The sequence below is a fragment of the Coturnix japonica genome, chromosome 2 (assembly GCF_054131305.1).
Source record: "Coturnix japonica strain WE chromosome 2, WE-NBRP24, whole genome shotgun sequence".
NCBI lineage: Eukaryota > Metazoa > Chordata > Aves > Galliformes > Phasianidae > Coturnix > Coturnix japonica.
Window position 1 is genome coordinate 97,373,761 of NC_140664.1, and position 20,081 is coordinate 97,393,841.

Here is a 20,081-nt window from a genome sequence, read left to right on the forward strand (position 1 = left end):
CCCCATGTGCGAGGTTGTGTGATGGGCCATCAACATCACTGGGCAACCTGATCTAGTTCCTCGCCACCCTCATTGTATAAGATTTTTTTCCCTATATCTAACCCAAATCTACCCACTTTGAGCTTGAATGTTGCTTCGTGGCCTACTGCCTTTCATGCATGTGAGTCAGCCATAAATCCAACCTCTTGAGGATTCACTGATAACACTTTAGTAGCAACCTAATGTTTAGATTTTGCTTGGGTTGCTGCAAGGCGGCATGCTCACTCTGTGCTTGGGCTGGGTTTGGTCCTTTCTTTTGTGGCCCAGTGGCTGGTTGTGCTTCTGAAGAGAGACAAGCTGCAAGCAGGGTTGGCTACGTGCACTTGGTGTGTGAGGAGCCGGAGTTATCAGTCAGCTGGGCTTAGTTATGAGTAATAATTGCTTTATAACAGTGTGCGTAAATAGAAACCGATGCTCAGCATTATCTGGAGGAGGAGGAGGACCTCAGGAGGTTTTTGTGGCTAGTCCTGCTTAGAAATGAGCTCTGGAGCAGTGCGTGAGTCTGCCCATGTTTGTCTTCAGCTTCCCTCATTTCATCCAGGCCTTGCACACATCTTCTGCTTATCTGCTTTGTACACAGCATTCGAGACAGTAACAGAACATCGAGATGTCTGTACTAACTGTATCCCAGTATGTGGTGTGTGTGTGCCACAGGTCAGTCACAGACTGACTGTGCCCTTCTGCTTTTCACTATGCGTGGCAGTGCATGCATTCAAGGTAGACTTATCTAAACTGCCTGCTAGGCAGAGCACAGGTTCTTCAAGCTATAACCTGCTCATTTTATGTTTTTATTCTCTTTTCTTGGGTCTGCCCTGTCATTAAGAAGATGCATATGCATCGTTCTTCATCTGTATAGCAGTGAGACCACCTGGACAGACAGTGTCAAGCAGGTTGTGGTGATGTAGCAGTCCGTCCTTGGTGGCATCATGCTCTTGTGGCAATGCTGCACTGGGTCTGGCTGGGATGGAGTTAATATTGGCAGCGGCCGGCAGGGTGCTGTGTTTTAGGTCTGTGATCAAAACAATGCTGATAGCACACTGCTGTTTTAGCTGTTGCTGAGCACTGTTTGCACAGCCTCACTTTGCTCCGTTCCTCACTATGTCCTCCAGTGAATAGATTTGGGGGTGCACAAGAGTTTGGCTGGGGACACAAACAGGCAGATAACCCCAAGGAGATACTCCGTGCTGCACCATGTCAAGCTCAATGATAAAACGCAGGAGGAGGGATTAAGGAGATGTTGTATCTTAAAACATGCAAACTGGATGGAGATGGAACAAGAAAATTAATCCTATCCCAGCAAAAATCAAGAGACGACAGTAGAAGTTGGAGCTGATTGTTCCTGGTTTAACTACATATTTTTGTGTTGTAGTTCTTAAAGCATAAGTGGATGTACTTCATTTTGCTGCCACAGCCATTCTGGTGGTCTCAGGAGCCAAACAAAAAAGTTAGAAGGTGTCATGATTTTATGACTTTTGTTACTGGTATTCCATATCATAACATCACATAGTGCACTAGGAGTTAAAGAGTTAATGCTCCAGTTCTGTGGGGTCGTTGATAGTTCTGGGTATACATGTCTCAGAAGAGAAGAAGAACTGCATCCCTCAGAGGTCTGTTCGTTCAGAGGGAGAGATAAAACTGTATGTAAATCATGAGACACTCCTTTTCCCTTCCTGATCATCTCGACAGCATGTGTGCTCCCTCGCCATCTCACCTTCAGCATTAGAGTAAGGCCTGTGGTTTTGAGGTGCTCTCTCATTTTATTTGATTTATTAGCTTCAATTTAATTCTATTGTATTATGATGTGTTATCTTGCATTCTGATATCATATTTAGTCAATTAGTTTGTTTCTCCTCAGATCATTGCCGCTGTTTTTAGGCCCATATCCCTACTCTTTCCCCTCCTCCCCCTTCCCCTTTTCTGGGGCATGGATCTGTGGGTCCATGGGTCTGTGGGTCCGTGGGTCTGCCCCACTAGTCACAGAACCAGGCTGAACCAGCCTGTAAACCATTGAAGTATTTAGTGGAGAATGCAGTCATAGCCCACCTTGGCGGGGAAAAGATGTACGTTTAGAACAAATCTCTACTCTTGGAGAGCTTTGTTAGAGCTTATCAGTACTTAAAGTGCTCTACTGAAAACATGGCCTTGAAAGTCCAGGCAGACTGCCAGTGTTCTGGGATATTTGTAAACTTTTTGGGTGCTGCTGGCTTGCTTCTCTGAAGAGAAAATAAATGCATTCGTTTCTAAAACTGCTCTTCAAGGGATTGCATTCCGTATTTTTTTTCTCTTTTAATGCTCAGAACGTACTGGGCCTTAATTAAGTTTGCCACTCTGCTCTGTGGAGCTACATGTGTATACGATGAATTAAAAGCAATGGTGGAAATACCTACCTGATATCTGCATACAATGTGGCATGCAACTCTAGAGGGAGTTGCTAATATTATAGAACTTACGATTTTTAAAGTCTTATCCTTGAATCCTTTATGCATATTTTGAATGCTCATCTGATCATCTTGTTAGTCTCCCTGAATGTACACCTCACCATTTCAATAAGTATCTGTATTTATAATATTTTGAGGTAGCCTTCCCCAAACCAGAGAATACTGAATGGCTGGGAGTGTGGAGAGACCTGGGAGAGACTTTAGAGAAATGGGCATCGCTGGTGTGATGGAACTTTGCTCCTCAATACCTGCAAGATCCGGAGAGCTTAGGCAGGTATTTGAGACAGGGATGTTGTGGCTCATGCAGATCTGAGGAGGCACAAATTATTTGGGGCCTGGCTAGTGCTTTTCAGGCCTTATTCAATACTATCTCAGTTAAGGAGAGAGTCTCTGAAAATGAGTGAGAGGGTCTTCAAACCAAAAGGGAGAGTCTCCAGGAGACAGTCAGAGCTGAGAGGGAGAATCTGCAGGTCCAGAAAGTCTTTTTAGCTGAGAAATAGGATCTCCAGGTTGAGTGCGAGAGTCTCTGAGCTGAGAATGAAAGTCTCCAATCTGAGAGAGAATCTCCATTCTGAGCAAGACACCCTCCAAAATGAGCAAGATACCTTCCAATCCAAGCTAGGCAGTCTCCAAATTGAATGAGACAAATTCCAGTCTCAACGAGACACCCCCCCAAACTGAACGAGACAGCCTCCTAACCTAACAAGGCAGACATTGAGCCAAGCTGGAGAGAACTTATTCTCCCTCTTTTTGTTTCTCCCCCCTTAAGTAATGTTCATACCGTGCAGCATCCAAAAGACCCACGTAAGCTATGCGAACACTTGACTTGCAGTCTCATAAGGAATGTTTTGAAGCTCTATATCATATGCACATGGTTTAGTGAAGTGATGATTTAATTTGCATTGTCAGAATTACTCCTCCAGTTCTGCCTTGTCATTGTACCTCCCCTGACCTTGCAAAGGTAGAACCTTTTATTAGTCAGTCTATAGTTGGTTTAGTCTATATGCAAGAATTTAATTAGTTCTTCCTGTGATATCTGCATTGCATACATCATCACAGAGCATTATTTGTTTAAATAAATAAGACCTGATTTCTGAAGCAGCTGCCTTGCTCTGAGCTTTGCTGTAGCACCTGGGGTTGTTTCCTTTGCAGAGGTGTGCTCTGCTTCTCCTTTAGGCTCACTGCATTTCACTCAGTGGAGCATCTCCATGCAGACAAGGCACAGTGCCACCCATAGCATTCATCTTAATCCTGTGTGTTAACAATACAGCAGTTATCTGTGCAAGAATGTGTGCAAGAACTTCTTTATGGAGAGGGTGACGGAGCACTGGGACAGGCTGCCCAGGGGGGTTGTGGAGTCTCCTTCTCTGGAGGTATTTGGTATGTACTTGGACATATACCAGCTGTAGGGAACCTGCTTTGGCAGGGGGGTTGGACTCTATCTCTGGAAATCCTTCCAACCCCTACAGTACTGTGATTGATTCTGTGATTTTCGGCATTTTGGGTTTGCCTTGATAACCTATGGAGAAAATGTCTGTATTACTTTGTGCTTTGTGGGCTCGTGTATTTAGAAATACCTCGTTTGATCTGCTGTGAAGAGCTTTTACAGGTTGTACTAGAAGACTGTGATGTTACAGGTTCTCACTGGTTCTGTTCCATGCTGGTTAACACTAGGATAATAAGTAAACCTGTGCTTTCCTTCTGGGGTTATTAACCCTATTTGCTAATACTGAGATTTGTGAGACTAATAGAGGCTTTCACAGGTAATGGAAATGGCTTCTGATAGTATAATCCAGTTGTGAAGGACAATTCTGCTCAAGGCTTTTTGATTGTTTCACCTGTGATCTTGACGTGCTCTCAGTGTACGTTTTTCCCCTTGTGTTTGTTTACCTGCTTGTTGAAATGGTGATTACTTTTACACAAGGAGCTTAGTTTTACAGTTTTAATTATGAAATGCTTTTTCTATCACTTGCAGCTGATGCCTGTTTCAGCCTTTTGATTTCTCCAGGTGCTGGATATGCTTATTTTAGCAGTGATTTTAAATTTATTTGAAGGTCTTCATGCACTATTAATAGACTTAATGCATTAAAATAATTTACAATCCGTTTAAGACCCAAAGGAAACAATGAGAAAAAATGTGATTAAAAAGTAGCTGGAAAGTTGTGCTATCAAAAGCAAAGACGAGGTTGGTACCTGAGTTACATTTTACTATCCCATCTGCAGCATAGCAAAAGCATGTACTCTTTGGTCCTACTTTTCAAAGATGCGAAACCTAAGATGAAAGTTGGAGTGGATTTTGGGGAATGACGTGTCTCATCAATCACTGTTGTTTTTTGTTTTTTGCTTTTTATCCCTCACAGTCAGCATGGATGCCATGGAATATGCACAGTTTATGAAACAAGATGGGAATCAGGATTTTAAGAATGGAAATTATGCCTTGGCCATCAGGAAGTACGATCAAGCTCTGTATATGCTTGTTCAGTTAAGGCAGTGGGTCCTGTAAGTATTCTTTAATTACAAGATGTGAACCATAAGACAGAAATGTGTGCAGTTCTGTGGTTAACTCAGAACTGTATTTCTTACCCTGACACATGATTTTCTTATGTCTTTTGTCACGCTCTTTGGTATATCAGTTTTACAGTTAAGGATGCTCTTCTTGATATATCATGTGGGAGATAAGTTGGCAACTTTAATCTAAAGGTTGTTATATAAGCGTTAATAATAACTATAATTAAGGTCCAAATGATTTTTCCATAAATTATGTTGGTTTGTGTTAAATTACTTCTGCTTTGTAGCTGAGATGTTGTGGATTGATGTTACTGTTGTTCTGCCAGGTACTGGGAGTACGTGGGTGTCTGTTGTTAAATGGATCATTGATTATTTTGAAAACAATTCATGCAGGTTACTTTGTTCTTGGTATCTGAGCTTTCCTGGAGTTCTGAAATCTGTTCAAAACTAACTTCAGCCAAGGATATTTCTTTCCAAATGCCAAATGCTTTTTGTCTTCAGTTAACACTGGTTGCTAACATGATGGTTAATGGTTAAGTAGTTGGGCATTATGTTAACTTCTAAATATTCATTATTACCATGTACTAGCAACGCTATGAGCCTGATGTAACACTAGCCATTAATTTAGTTTGATTGTTTGCCATTAGACAAAGGATGGTAAAACACAGTCTGGAGCTGTGATGGGAGTGAGAGCAAGAGAGGACAGAGCCAAGGAGGCCATCTCCACCAAGTCCTGATTCTGCCCTTTGCAGGGAATGGGGCTTCCTCTTCCCCCTGGGGTCTGCTCCTGAGCATTCTCTTTCCCCTTGTTGTAGGTTGCCTTGGCAGGATTTCCTTGCATGCAAGAGTGTGCTCTGAACATGTTCAGTATAGTTGAAACAACTTTCTTGAGTGTAAATTAATAGGTAGGAAAGTTGGAGGATGCAGCACCAAGCCACAAGATACTTGTTTGAGCACAGACAAGACAGACTGTTCTGGCTCCCCACTACCCTGTGCAGTACTCTGAGTTTTGGGAAGCTTTTTCCAGAAGCTCTTACATCCAGGTACACGTATTTCAGCATGTTTTGTATTCTGAAATGAGTTTATTTCTTCAGCTGACATAAATATATATAATTCTGATGACATTATCAACTGATGATACAGTAAAACACTTTTTGGTTGTATTTTGATGACTAAAGTCTGTCTGGCATTTGTTTTACCTTTCCTATGTCCATTCCCTCCCATTCCTGGTTTCTGCCTTTCACTGAATATCTGGATGTCCCTGCATTTTCTGAACTGTCCCTAAACTCTTATAGCATCATAGAACATACTGCATTGGAAGGGACCTACAAGTAGTGTGAAGTTCAGCACTTACTGCAATACTCCATTGGATTGACCTGCTTCATAAGGGGCTGGAGTATCACTAATATACCATTAGGGTGTTAATAAGAGATTTTCTAGCTGATGTTCAAATTATATTCACTTTCTACAGCTCTGTTTTACCCTCTGAGTTTCTTAGATGGGTGATGTGTGTACTTTTTCCTTTCTCTTGTTGCTCACTATAAAGTACCTTGCATCTTTTTTTTTTTTTTAATTGCATAAGCAGTAATGCTGGTACCTTTTTTTCAGGTGTTCTGGGGACATAGCTGTATTATACTGCAACAAATCAACTTGCTTGTACAATCTTGGTAAATGGAGAGAAGCGATGCTTTCAGCTGCCGAGAGCTTGCGCTGGGATCCAGAGTATGTTAAGGTATTCACATGTTTAGGCTGGCGATTTTTTGCCTGTGTTATTTCCTAAACCAATTGTCAGTACCTGCTTTTTGTTGTGTTTTGTTTTCAAGATGTACTATAGCATAAAAATTACAGAATCAGTATCCGGCTATGCACAGGAACATGAAAATTACTTCTAATATTATTGTAATATTACTTCTAATAAGATTAAGCAGCTCTCTTTTGCTTGCTTGCTGTTTCTCATCCCAGCAGGAAATGTACTAATGCTTTCAAAAAGATAACTGTTTTTAGTGTTGCAGACAAGGTGATAGCAAGTAATAAAATCTTATGTGCTCTTCTGATGCTGGGGACCCTGGGTGAGGCAGGATTGACCAGGGTATGTTTTGATCAAATTGACACCACTGTGAGTCTAAGACATTGAAACCTACTTCAGTACTGAACATAAATGTGTTCAGGTGCCATTGGCTAAAGAACACGTGCATTGTTTTAAATACTGCAAAATGCTACTGAACAGTGACATAATGACATAAATGCATATTCTGGACCTTGTGACATCCTTCTCATCCTTTTTTATTTAGTTATTTTCCAAGATATTTTCTACTTCTGTATCTATTGCTCTTTCGTAGCATGCACAATGACATCAGTAGCACAGAGTGAATTACAAGGGATTTTTATTGCATTTTTGGAGGGGGTACGTGTGTGAGAAGCTGTGAAAACAGCCCTACGTGCCATTTTATACCATACTTAGTGAATTTAGGAGAAAATGGTAACTTTTTGTTAACTTCTCTGGAACAGGCTGCCCAGGGGGGTTGTGAAGACGCCTTCTCTGGGGATGTTCAGAACCCGTATGGATGCTTACCTGTGCAGCCTGCTGAAGGGAGCCTGCTTTAGCAGAAGGTTGGATGGTCTCTAGAGATCGTTTCCAACCCCCGAGATTTCTGTGATTCTGTGGTTTTGTTATCAAGGTCTCTGAATATTTTCCCAACTGTGGTCTATTTTTTTTCTTCTTTTTTCACAGGCTTATTATAGAGCTGGCCATTCGCTGATCATGTTATCAAATGCTTGCAACGCGATTTATATGTTTCATAAAGGTCTGACTCTTCTAAATGCTTCTGTAGATCAAACCCAAGTTGCTGATTTTATAGCAGGAATCTTCACAAGTGTCAATGGTAAGCTAAAATGAAAACCTTAATTATTTTAAGAACCCTTCAGTGGTGATGGACTCATTTTTTTCCATGTTTAAAGGAGACTGGTTGATGATAAAAGGTACAGTTTGGTGGCCAAGGATTGTCATGCTACATAAGTCAGATGTTTGCTCCCTATTAGCATTCTCCTGAGTATTAATACAAAAACTGTCGCTCTGCAGTGAAGTAGTTTGGTTGTAGACCACAACTTTAAAAGTGCTACATATGCTACATACTTTTCACAACTGTTTCCTCTTGCAGATGAACGAGTCTTTCCACCAACTTTCTACCCTGCATGTGATTACATTTTCAGTGCAAGGTTTGATGCACTGATTTGGCAGTCTGTGATGGAAAAGTTGGCTCAGAAAGGGAAGTGGCAGGTAAGTCTGTCCCTGTGAAGAGAAAACAAATGTTACATACTTTCTTCATTGCCTTTTGGCTAAGATCTCGTGTAGTGTAGCGTAGTGTAGTACTGCTGCACAACAAGGCAGTCATTGGTACCTGTTCCACAACCTGTAAATTTGTGTTATCTCAGATAAAAAGCAATTAATTTCAGTGTTCCTTGGTTCAACTGTCTTGATTTTTAGACTTGAAAAATATTCCGGTTCAAAATAATTTCATTTCACAAAGGGATACAACTTAAGATCCCACTTGTCTCTTTGCTGCCAGCCCGATGTAACCCTGTTTAGTGTAACCCTCTGAGCCCAACCTGAGTTTACCCATTACATCATGAATAACAGTACTGAAAGCTTCACTGAAATCCAAAACCATCACATCTACTGGCCTCCCTTGTTCTGCTAGGTGTGTAATCTTGCTGTGAAAGGAGAATTATTCATTAAAAAGGACTTCCCCCTCATGAACCTGTGCTGGCTGTAACCAGTGAGTGCATTGTCTTTCATGTGTTTTTCAGTAACTCCCAGAATTATCTTCTCTGTAATTTTATCAGGCCCTGAAGTAGAACTTACAGGCCTGTAATTACACTGATCTTCTTTCTTATCCTTGAAAAAGGATCACTACCAAAGGTGTGCTGGAGATACTTTTAGAACATGACCCTTCTTATGTGGTTTCTATTTCTGATGACGTTTTAGTTGGCCATTGGTTCCCACAGTCCACTGTAAACACATTAACTCAATTGATAAATGAAAAGGGAAATTCAGTGGAGTGTTACAGTCTTAAAAAGAAGAATTGAAATGTTCTTAGCCCATGTTTCACTCTCCTACTGAGTCTAGTGATGCAGTGAAAAATAAAGTTTCTAAGTGCACTTATCACCACTGATTTTTTTTCCCCTAGTCGTTTCTATTGTTGTTGTCCAAGAAGAAAGAATTGCCTGCCAACCTCAGAGTCAACCAGTTACCACTGAAAAATCTCTTTGAGGTAAAGTGACAGGCTTTTTAAGTTCCGTGTCTATTTCTTTTCTTTCTGTTCACTTCAGTGGGAGATTTTCCACCTTGTGGGCAAGGTTAAAGCAGATGAGAGGAACATAAAAGGAAAAATAAAATGAAAAACAAAACAAAACATGGTTGTGTTGAATAATATATGATTATATTAAATCATCTGTTTCATCTCTTTTCATCTGATCATTAAAAGAATCCTTAGTTTGTATAGTTTTTGTATGCATTTTAGTATTTCCTTTAATTGGTCACAAAAAGACATCTTCCTCTCAAGCTATTGATGTCAGACCAGGAACCTGACACTAGATTTAATGTAGAATAATGTTTGACATCTGTTAAGCTGAATGCTTTTTCCAGCCAAGATAACTTTCAATATTCCCGGGATAGGGTGCCGTTATGTTTTACTGGCTTGCTTCTGGACTGCTTCATGATAATGCATCTGACTATGAGAAATTGAGTTCATTGCTGTGTTGGAATTTGTCTTTACTCAGTGCCCCAAATTTTTGGTATGTTGCTTTAGACTCAGGCCACAAAACTGGCTCCTTGAAGGCTTCCCTTCCAGATAATGTAGGGGGTTTTGGCAGGTTGGGAATATATCAACCAAGTAGCCACAATTCTCATGCCTTTCACTGAGACAGCGGCATCTGCCAGCAGCAAAAGTCAATCTGTGCCCAGCTTGTGCATGTGAAGGAGCCGCTGGTGTCCGCAGTAGTATCATGCTGAGTTTCTGAAGGCAGTACACAGTGCATCTGTAACTATACAATGGTTGCCCATCCTGTTTCAATAGCAGTTAAGTAAAGCATTTCTTGTGAACCATTACAAAGCAGGTGTGTTTGCACAGGCATGCCGTGGTTAGCTAGTATTGGACAAGTATGCTATGGTAATGCCAGTCGAGGAGCTTAAAAGGGACTTCATGCTACCCTCTGTCATACCTCATGCATAGAGTGCAGGCCCTAAAAGATCAATGAGCACTGCTTCTGTTTTGCAAAAATTAGAAGAAAACGTGGCTTTCTGACAGCTGGAACTTCCCCTGCTGCCACCCTATAGTTGGCTGTATTTTATTTTTGTAACTGTGCACAAACAGTAATACTTGCCAGTCAAAATTTGGCATGAGGTGTTAGAAAGGAAGGTTTATTTGTGAATGTTGGAAGGCTGTACAGAGCCTGCTATTTAAAAAATGACTGGCACAAATGAAGAAATTATGTCTAAACACTGTTTTTGAGCACTGCCTTGTGACCAGATCTTCCTGGCATGTTGTCTCAATTTCCCTCTGAGCTTCCTTTGCTCACCTTTGGAGTTGCTGTGTCAGTGTTGCTTGTAGACTGTGCTTGATGCTCATTAAGTCCCTTATAAACACCCGTTTTTGGTTCAAACTTTTTCTTCTCAGACTGTGTGCTTTCAGTCATGGTGTGTAGATTTTCATGTAAAATCCATACTTAACAGCTTTTCTGTGTGTGAACAGTTTTATTATCATTGCTGTCTTAATAATAATAGATGCTTCCTGGGCTGGATGGGAGAATGAGGTGTTGTCCTGCTTTCTATTGATGGAATTCCTGAGCTGTATGAGGAGATGTTACCTGGATCGTCTATACCTCCTTCCCTCAGTCAGTAATTCCAATTTCAAAGTCAGTTTTCCAATTTCACACATTTCTTCAGTCGTTTCTTGCTTCAGGGTAGCTACTTGCAGATGCTGCCTCATCTGAGCTTAGAATGTACACCACCCAGTTACAGCAACATGTGCACTGGAATGTAGTGACATTGAATAGACTTCCGTGGCAGAAAGTTGCTATCAATCACAGGGAAGAAATAAGAAATATGTGTTACCAAATAGACTTCAAATTCAGTGCTTTTCAGAGCAGGAGAAGAGTCTGAAAATTCATGAACATCTCATTGGAGAAATGTATTTGCTTTGAACTTCTACTGAATCTGTTATATTTATAGTAAATGTTTCATTTTACAGTGAATATGACTTGGTTGTTACTGTTCAACCAATTCCTGTCATAAAAAAACATGGAAATGTGATTTTAAAAAGAATGTACTTTGTGAATATAAAATAACATGTTGTAATTCTTTGTTATCAGACTTTTGAGTTGTATGGATGTGATGAGACGATGCAGAATGTAGCAGAATTAGTCAAATGGCTGATTTCCATTGGGGCAAAAGTTGAATCCATTGGAGTTTATCCTCTTCACGCTGTTATCAGACTGTGTATTAAAGCAAGTAAGTGACATCCACTGCTAAAATAAACAAGTTGTTGTTTTCTTCAGAGAAAAGCAAATATAATTAGATCAGATCATGTGGGTGTGACTTCACGTGTATCAATAAAACGCAGGATAGATGTGAAACTTTTGGAGAGGATCTGGAGGAGGGCCACAAAGATGATCCAAGGGCTGGACCACCTCGCCTATGAAGACAGATCTGAGCTTGTTCAGCCTGGGAAGGAAGAGAGTGTGGGAGAGGCCTCATTGTGGCCTTCCAGTATTTAAAGGGAGTTTATAAACATGAGGGAAATCAACTTCTTACAAAGATAGTGATAGGACAAACAGGCATGGCTTTAAATTAAAGGAGAGGTGATGTAGATTAGATGTTAGGGGCAAGGTTTATTGAGAGAGTGGTGAGGTGCTGGAACAGGTTGTCCGGAGAGGCTGTGATTGCTCCATCTCTGGAGGTGTTTGAGGCTGGGCTGCATGGGGCCCTGGGCAATCCAATCTTGTACTTGATCTAGCAGTTGGCAACCCTGCATGTAGTAGATGGGTTTGATCTTGATGATCCTTGAGGTCCTTTCCAGCCCAAGCCATTCTGTGATTCTAGAATCTATGATTTTAGCGATGAAAACCTAATATGGGTGTTCTCTTCTGTATTTTGGAGCTATTGTGTGATTGAGGTTCTTTCAGATCCTAGATATGCCAACTTTGACAAAAATAAAGTATTTCTTCCTGCCTCTTCAGTGTGGAACTACTTTTTCTGAACATGCTAAAGATTCATGAGTCAACTAAGTGACACATGTTGAAAGTCAGTGAGAATTTAGTGTCAGGTCTCCCACAATGCAGCTGGCTCATGCCATCATTTCTCTTGCTTATTTTTTTTACCTCCCTTACTCCCCACGTATGAGAAAAGTTTTCATACAGGTGCATCTTTACATTCCATAGAGGGGAAAACATTATCTATTCCTACTGCATCTATTTACTCTTTATAACAAATGTTTTCTTTTATCATTTCAGAAAAGAGCCATATTTTCAGATGGTTACTGACTCAGAGGCCAGACTTGAAGGATAGAATCAACCAGCAAGACAGAGATGGATGCACTCTCCTGCACATTGTGGCATCGTCTAGTGACTATTCCCGGAAACGCAGTAAATGCAGTTCTTTTTTCTTTATTCCTGCTTGTGTGGTGTTTTGTTTTCATGTGAAAAAATGAAGAATGGAAGAAAGTTTCAGACCCCAGTGTTTACTACTACATACAAGGAAGAAAATGAGGAAGCCCTGTTATCTGAACATGATAACTTGTATTTAAGCATTTCAATAATTCCCTTATCAATCTGTGTACTTGATTTGGTGATCTTTTTTTTTTTTTTTTTTTTTTTGCTTCTTGATTGAATTGGTTATAACTTTGCAGTAAGTACCCTGCAGTTTTTAGTCACCTTTTAAATCTACATGTGCCTTGACCTCCTAGAGACGTATCCTGTTTTTCTGTTCTCTTGTTTCCTTGTTTGTTTTGACTAGGTGAGGCTTTAAAATCTAAGTAGCAGTGTACCTTGTCAGAGATGAAAAGTGAAATGCTTTCCTTCAAGTTTTCATTGAGATTTCCTTTACGTTAACTTAGCCTGGCTTTCTTCCTTGTATTTCTTACGCTGCCCACTGGGTGGCCTCAGGAAACAAGCATCAAGGCCAAGATAACTCCTCTCCTCCAGGTCGTTGAGCACAATGACATTCTGATGGCTCTCTTTAATAGTACGAATGAGATGCAGGCAGTCGCTATCTAACAAATTTGATTTCCTGGATAGAAATTATACTTCTTTTGCAATATCTTTTACTGTAAGACTCTGGTGTTTCCAGAAGAGGCCATATATATATATTTATAGATTTGTTTATAAATATTTTAAAACCCTTGCATCTGTCCATTAACAAAAAATAATTCCTAAGGTATCTTGAATGGTAAGACTTGTACAGACAAAGCATGACATCTGTGTTAGTCTGTATCACTCTCTCCTCATCCAGATTTTTCCTTCAGCATATGCAATTAAAGTATGTTCTGTGCAGCTGTGCCTTGGGAAGTGTTATGATCTAACAACTCTTCGCTTAGTGTTTCTTCGTCTTCCCATTACATGATTTGGTGTTCCTGTGCTGTTCCAGCTGTTCAGAAGAACAGATCATTACTGCTGCTTGCGAGGCTGTAAAGTGCTTCCTGGGAGTGCAGTGAGACAATGCAAGAAGAGAGCTTCTCATCTTATTAAACACTGTGTCAAAGCTTTAAGTCATCGTTATATTTATTGTCTTTGTTCTGTAATTCTGTATAGCAGTTCAAAACAAAGTGACTTCTGTTGAACGCACTGACGCTTACCATTAGTTAAACTAGAAATCTTTGCTACAAGGCTTATTACCAAAAAGTAGTTTGTTTTCTGCTGCACAGGAAAGAAAATCTGTTGACAGCTCTACATATTCATGCTTGAATATGTAAAATAAACCATTTTGTTAAGTTACCTTATAAACAATGGAAAAGTCTCCTGTTTCGCTTTCTCTTGATGTACAGTGCAGTTTGCCTAAGAACTGGATGACAGGATTGGGGCATAACAAATGAGGGGCTTTTGGCATACTGTCTCTGACCATTAGGATGCTCTTGAGGCACCCCGCCACTTTGAGTTTCATTGCTCCCATTTCCCAACTTACAATAACAAAGATAGAGTTTATAATTATTATATATATGTGTGTGTGTATATATATATATATATGCCTGTAAACTAAAATCGTGATAAAAATTGTGCCACATTTGAAAACAAGAAAACAAAACAAAACAGACCCTGAAGAATGAGAATTATTCCCCCTTTAACGCTTCTTCTTGTAATGCTTTAGGTCAAACAGAAGATGTGCTCATGCTTCTGAATTTTGGGGTCGATCCCACCATTCCAGATGCACGGTCAAGAAACGTCATTGATATTTTGAAAAAGAATAAAAACTTTGATGCTGTCAAAGCAGTCAGCAGTCACATTGAGAAACGTGCTTCCTCCTCTGTGGAGCTAGAAGGTACTGTATGGATTCTCTGCTTTTTCTGTTTTAAAATTATATCCTTTGATCGCAAAATTGCTTTGTTCATAATTGGCAATAATGCATTGAATTTATGTAACTTTCTGTATGTGTTGTCACCTTGGTGAGTCAACGTTGAACATTTTGTCCTTGCCTGAAGGTGTCTGCTGTCCAGCTAACATCCTTAATGTATCACACAATAAATAATTACTAATTGCTGGAAGTTACTATAAGCCACTGTTGGATATCTTTTTTTTCCTTAGCACAAGGTTCCTCTCCTGCCATAGAAACTGCATCTTTTTGATGCTTTTATTGGTCTTGACCATTTACCTTCACCTTAGTGTTTGGCAAATGAAACATTTGATAAAAACATCTGTGACATATTTAATGTTGACCAAAAAGAGAAGCCCTGAAGTGATGAACATACACATGAAAAGACAGTGACCTATTTTGGAAACAAAATAATGTTTCAGTGAGAGATCCTCCTTCTTCAGAAAGTTTTAGTCATCGTTGGTATACATGGGTGATATGCAGCTGAACCTCCTGTGTTACAAGGGAACATAAAATCTCTTCACATGATAAGGGACAAGAGCAGCACAGCAGGCTATTGGAGGGCCACTCATAACCATGGCAGAAGACATTAAATTTAGTTACACTCTTGAAGTAAGGGCAAACTGCAAGTTATCTTAAAAATTATTACTGTAATTTCTAGGTAGTTTGTGGAAGACCGATTATCTTATGGAAAGGTGCTGATCTTAATTTTCTCAGTGCTAACATGGCATTTTACAAATTGACACACTTAAGTGTTTTTCAGTTTACTCTTACAAATGCTCATCGGTTCTGAAAAGGACTCTTGAGTTCTCTGTTGTTTGTTCTTAACTTTCTGTTCTGGAAACTGATTGTGAAGCATGATTGCCCAAATAACAGGGAATTCTACTTTGACATCAACAAATCAGAATGAGAAAGCATACAATTTGTACAATAAGACCCCTGTGTCAAACTATCAATACTGACTAACCCTTAGATTATTTTCTGTCTTCCTTAACAAATGGCATAAGCCTGAGCTGCCTGTACTGCAGTGTAGTCAGAGAGATGCTGGTTAGTGCAGGAAATGGGGAACTGTCTCCCCACAGGACTGAAGGGTCATTGCAGAAAGTGCTCTCTTGGCAACACGGCAGCTTGGTTGCTACTTACATTCCAGCTCTGAAGGAGATCAGGGGGAGGGGGCACAGACACTTCCAGCAGAGGATGCAGTTGTAGGAGGCTGTTTGGAGAAGCTTTCGTGTACGTCCACATGAGAGCTGACTTGCTGGCTAGGCGAGATGTTCCTGCAGGACTTACAGGTTCAGAAAGCTGCAAGTTCTGCAGCTTACCTTTCCAAGTGATGGAAAGGTTTAAAAGAAGGTTATTAAGCCCCAAACATGGATTATGTTCTTCTTTAGAAAAGTCATTTCTTCAGTACAACCTTTATGAGATGGTTTGGTGCCTATTCATGTTTTCCTTGGCACTAACTAGCCAAGGTAACATTTATTAGTATTAGCAGATAGTAGGTTTTAGTGGTATTAGTAGGTATTAGTGGTATTTCATATTAGCTGAAAGTATACCCTTTTCAAACCAGTGCTTATGTATGTTACGCTTAGGGCATACATGGAGGAAAAGATCTACGCAGGCAGATGAAACTCAGAAAAAAGTGAAGCTTATAGTCTGTATCTCTGGTTTCATGTGTATATTACATATAAGTTTACTGGAAGTCTTTGTATTTCATTGCAGTTGCATTTTCTGGCTCCTGGCAAGCAGATTCCCATAGTTCTTCTCTCTTTACTGTAGAGATCTTTTACCCTTCTCCTGGAGAAGGTCTTAGCTCAGTGGTTCTCAGGTTTAAAGCACTGCCCTTATAGGGGTAAGTGTTTTGGTTGATATTCCATGTATCTCGGCATGTTTTGGGGGGTCAGTTTATTTTCTACAATGTGCAGCCCCCATGAGTTTCCTAGGCTTAGTGTAAAGCAAGAGGCTGGAGAGCATGACACTACTTTACCCCTGGGGTTAATCCTGGTTGCTAAAAAGGTGATTAATAAGTTGCTTTGTCCTAGGGGGGAAAGCTACTGTTTTGTCTGATCTGTGATGTACTTAAATTCTCTGAAAATTATAGGAAATTCGGGGCAAGTCTTTCAGTTTTCATTCAAAAACTGTTATTAAGACATAATTTAAAATCAGCAATTGTCCATTAGACAAGTATCTTAAACCTGTAGGTGTCATTTTGCTGTGATGGGTTTGTTTGTTGTTCTGTTTGTTTAGTTTTAAAAGGGCCTATTACTCTTCGGCTGTATTTGTTAAATGCCACTGAAGATTCAGACAAGCTCAGGGAATCTGATTAAAAATGTGTTACTGTTCTTAGTCATCTACTCTGAAAATTCTTATCAGTGCAGGGCAGCAGTGTCCTGCCTGCATGTACTGCAGCTTGTCTACTACTGCAATTTTCAGCCTGATGTATTAATGTAAAGAGTATTTAATGGGTGTATCAAATGTACTTTGGGATACAAAATATAAGAATACAGCGTATTACAACCTTGCCCTGAAAACATGACGATGAAGAGCTGGATTTTCAATTCCTGTAATGTTTTGCAGAAGAAGATAGAAGAGCTGTAGTTAATTCGTTCCTGGATGCTCTTGAACAGCTTGTCAAGCTCTGCAGTTTTGAGAATTGGTTACAGCATAAAAATGTATTGAAAGAAGATGTGTTCCAGAGATTTCTGAAACTGCTTTCTTCTGTGAAAGGTACAGTGAGTTCCCATTTCTCTTCTTAAATGTCTTGATTCTAGTATGCAGTTCTTGCTCTATTAGCCTTCGTTCATGTCCATGCTTCTTCAATAGGAATTCCTGGAATAGAGTACTTTTACTTCTTTTTACTGCTGTATTTTGCAGTGAAAACCCATCATAATACACACTAGGATGAATGAAAGTGTTCAGACTGATTTGTCTGTCAGCGTAAAGACAAAAGGATGCAAATGTAGAAGTTTGCTGTTCCGTGCTTTGAATTTAATGAGCTCATTATTCTGAAATTTGTTTACATTGTGATGGATTTTATTGTCTATTTTTGAGTGAGTTATTCTGTACTGCTTGTCTTGCAGAAATTCCTGAAGGGGTGGTTTGCAACATCTCCCAAGCCTGTGCTAACAGCATCATAAAACTGTTGTTGAAGAAGCAAATGTGGCATGAAGTTTTGCTGTTGCTAACAGGGAAAGCCAATGGGGAAAACACATCTGATGGAGGACTCTTAAAAACCTGCAGTCTTTCAGATGTTGACATTGGCAGCATTATCCAGCAGTGTGACAGACTGGATGAGCGAGTCCACCTCATAAGATGTTTGGTAGAAAGAGGAGGTGAAAAAATAATACTACTTTTTTTTTTTTTTTTTTTTTTTTTTTTAAAGATAGGATATCTTTTTTTGCATGTTTGGAGCAGCATGGTTTCAGAAATGTAAAAGCATTGTCTTTGTGGCTCTGTATAAGTGCTAAAGCTTGTTGAGGTGTAGTACATTTTCTGCACCTGCTACACTGGATATCTGTTAGGGCTGTGTAGGATGGAAGATGTTTTTCAAATGAACTTTGGCTGTCAGAGTTAGATTAGGAGGTAAAAGGCCAAAAATTATTGTTGTTCCTTTGCTTCTAGTTTTCTTGGGCTTTAATTCCCCTGTCCTGAGCTTGACAGAAAATGTGATTCATAGTCTTGGGGTTAAGTCTGTTGTCATGTCACAAGTAGTTGGCTACTTCAGTGAATTCAAGGGCATGACCAAGGATCTTGTTTTTCAGTCACTGTGAACATTATCATTTTTTCTTGTTTTCCATAAGGTTTATTCCTAGAATTACTCTGCCATTTTTCACTTAATGTTATAATTTGATACTAGCCATAAATTAGGCGCACATGGTCATGCTGCAGCCTTGTGACTGTCTGGGGTTGCAAGGAGATTTCTTGTTTCATTCAGTGACTGACTTACTTGAAGAAGATATGTTCTGGCCTGTCTGTCTTCCTGCTAGACAGGAAGGCTGGCTGCTTAGATTATTGGGAGATCAGAGGAGATTCTGAAGATGTTCATTCTCAGACACTCTTTCTGCCTGCTCAGCAATCAATTTGTACGTTTCTCTGACAAGCACTTTCTGTAGTTTGCAGATCTGGTTTGTTGTATTTAACCCTTGTTATTTTCATGTCCTTCACACTAGCTCTGCCAGATGGGACTGGAGCCAAATCTGAAATACCACTGCAAATCTGCCTGAAAAAGAACTACTTTGAACTGGTGTATTTGCTGCTGACCAAGGGTGCAGATCCTCGAAATATCTCCTTTGCAAAAGGAGATACTCCTTTGCATGCTGCCGTACACATCTGTTTAGATAAAAGAGGTAAAGTTTTTGTGTGCTGAAGTCTAGGGGACACAAACATCTCTAGCAGGAACTCAGCAAATGTTGAAAATACCTAAAGAACATAAAACTACTTGAAAGTGTCCAAAGAAGGACTACAAAGATGGTGAAGGATCTAGAGGGGAAGATGTATGAGGAGTGTCTGGTTTCTTCAGCCCGGAGAAGAAGAGACTAAGGGGAGGCCTCATGGTGGCCTACAGCTTTCTCACAGGGGGGAGCGGAGGGGCAAGTGTCAGTAACAGGACACAAGGGAATGACATGAAGCTGCATCAGGGAAAGTTCATATAGGAAAAGGTTCTTCTCCAGAAGGTGGCCAGGCCCTGGAACAGGCTCCCTGAGACAGTGGTCATGACACTGAGCTTGCCAGAGTTCAAGTGTCCAGACAGCACTCTCAGACATGCAGTTTGATTTTAGGGTCCTGTGTGGACCATAGAGTTGGACTCAGTAATCCTTATGGGTCCCTTCAGACTTGAGATATTGTGTGATACGATGATTCGTGATCTCATTTCTTACCTGTCCTGCTCACTACCACTTTCTCTGCTGTTTTTTTTCATGTGATAGCAGAGGCAGCAGACCAGGATGTTTGGCTGTATCTCAGTCCCCAGAGTTTGTAGGCCAAAGGAGATGGACAAACCTTTATTAAGCTAATATGTTCTGCTTTTAATTTGCAGTGCCTGGAGCTGTGAGGAGAGTTAATGGCTGGTCAATTGATTGATGGGATTGAGGCAGCTGTAGCATTTCCATCACTTGCTGTTTTTTTCTTCTGACTGTATTATTTGTTTAGCTGATTCAGAGAGCAGAGCTCCTCTCTGATAATCTATAAAATTTGTACTAGATGGGAATAGTTTAAATATGAAGTGTCTGGGAAGAAACAAAGAAAAAGGCAGGGTGATAGTAGCAGACTTTGAACGAAATCTGACAGTTAAATCTGAAATCCATTTGACTGTTCAGTTTTAACTCAAGCAGAGTTTTGTTTAGAAGAGTGAGTGAAAGGACTGTAGGGCTTACATAAGCATGTAAGAAAAATCCGGAAATCTGTCAAATTAAGCCCCAAATTTAGGTTAAATTTTAAATTAGTAAAAATGCATTTCTGAGTTGAAGGGTTAAAATAATGTAAAGCACTGTATTTATTCAGTTATAACGCACACACATTTC

At 40.1% G+C, this 20,081-nt stretch overlaps 1 protein-coding gene and 1 long non-coding RNA gene across 10 annotated transcripts in view; both read left to right on the forward strand.

Moving 5' to 3' along the window:
• Positions 1 to 20,081, forward strand: part of TRANK1 (tetratricopeptide repeat and ankyrin repeat containing 1) — a 48,231-nt gene that overhangs the window by 8,178 nt on the left and 19,972 nt on the right. For 3 of the 9 annotated variants that reach the window (XM_085538123.1, XM_015854209.3, XM_085538130.1), the window contains exons 2-12: positions 4,838 to 4,976; positions 6,594 to 6,717; positions 7,717 to 7,867; positions 8,144 to 8,262; positions 9,173 to 9,256; positions 11,355 to 11,493; positions 12,495 to 12,626; positions 14,344 to 14,514; positions 17,140 to 17,289; positions 17,643 to 17,894; positions 18,732 to 18,908. In XM_085538123.1, the coding sequence (XP_085394249.1) occupies positions 4,843 to 4,976; positions 6,594 to 6,717; positions 7,717 to 7,867; positions 8,144 to 8,262; positions 9,173 to 9,256; positions 11,355 to 11,493; positions 12,495 to 12,626; positions 14,344 to 14,514; positions 17,140 to 17,289; positions 17,643 to 17,894; positions 18,732 to 18,908 (1,633 nt within the window). In that variant the 5' untranslated portion in view covers positions 4,838 to 4,842. Of the gene's footprint in view, positions 1 to 4,837; positions 4,977 to 5,800; positions 6,029 to 6,593; positions 6,718 to 7,716; positions 7,868 to 8,143; positions 8,263 to 9,172; positions 9,257 to 11,354; positions 11,494 to 12,494; positions 12,627 to 14,343; positions 14,515 to 17,139; positions 17,290 to 17,642; positions 17,895 to 18,731; positions 18,909 to 20,081 lie in introns of all 9 variants that reach the window. The other 6 variants (XM_085538127.1, XM_085538126.1, XM_085538128.1 and 3 more) reach the window with 5 other exon arrangements.
• Positions 12,821 to 13,985, forward strand: LOC146762073 (uncharacterized). The gene is made up of 2 exons (XR_014942913.1): positions 12,821 to 12,950; positions 13,046 to 13,985. It is a non-coding gene; the product is annotated as an uncharacterized LOC146762073 (long non-coding RNA).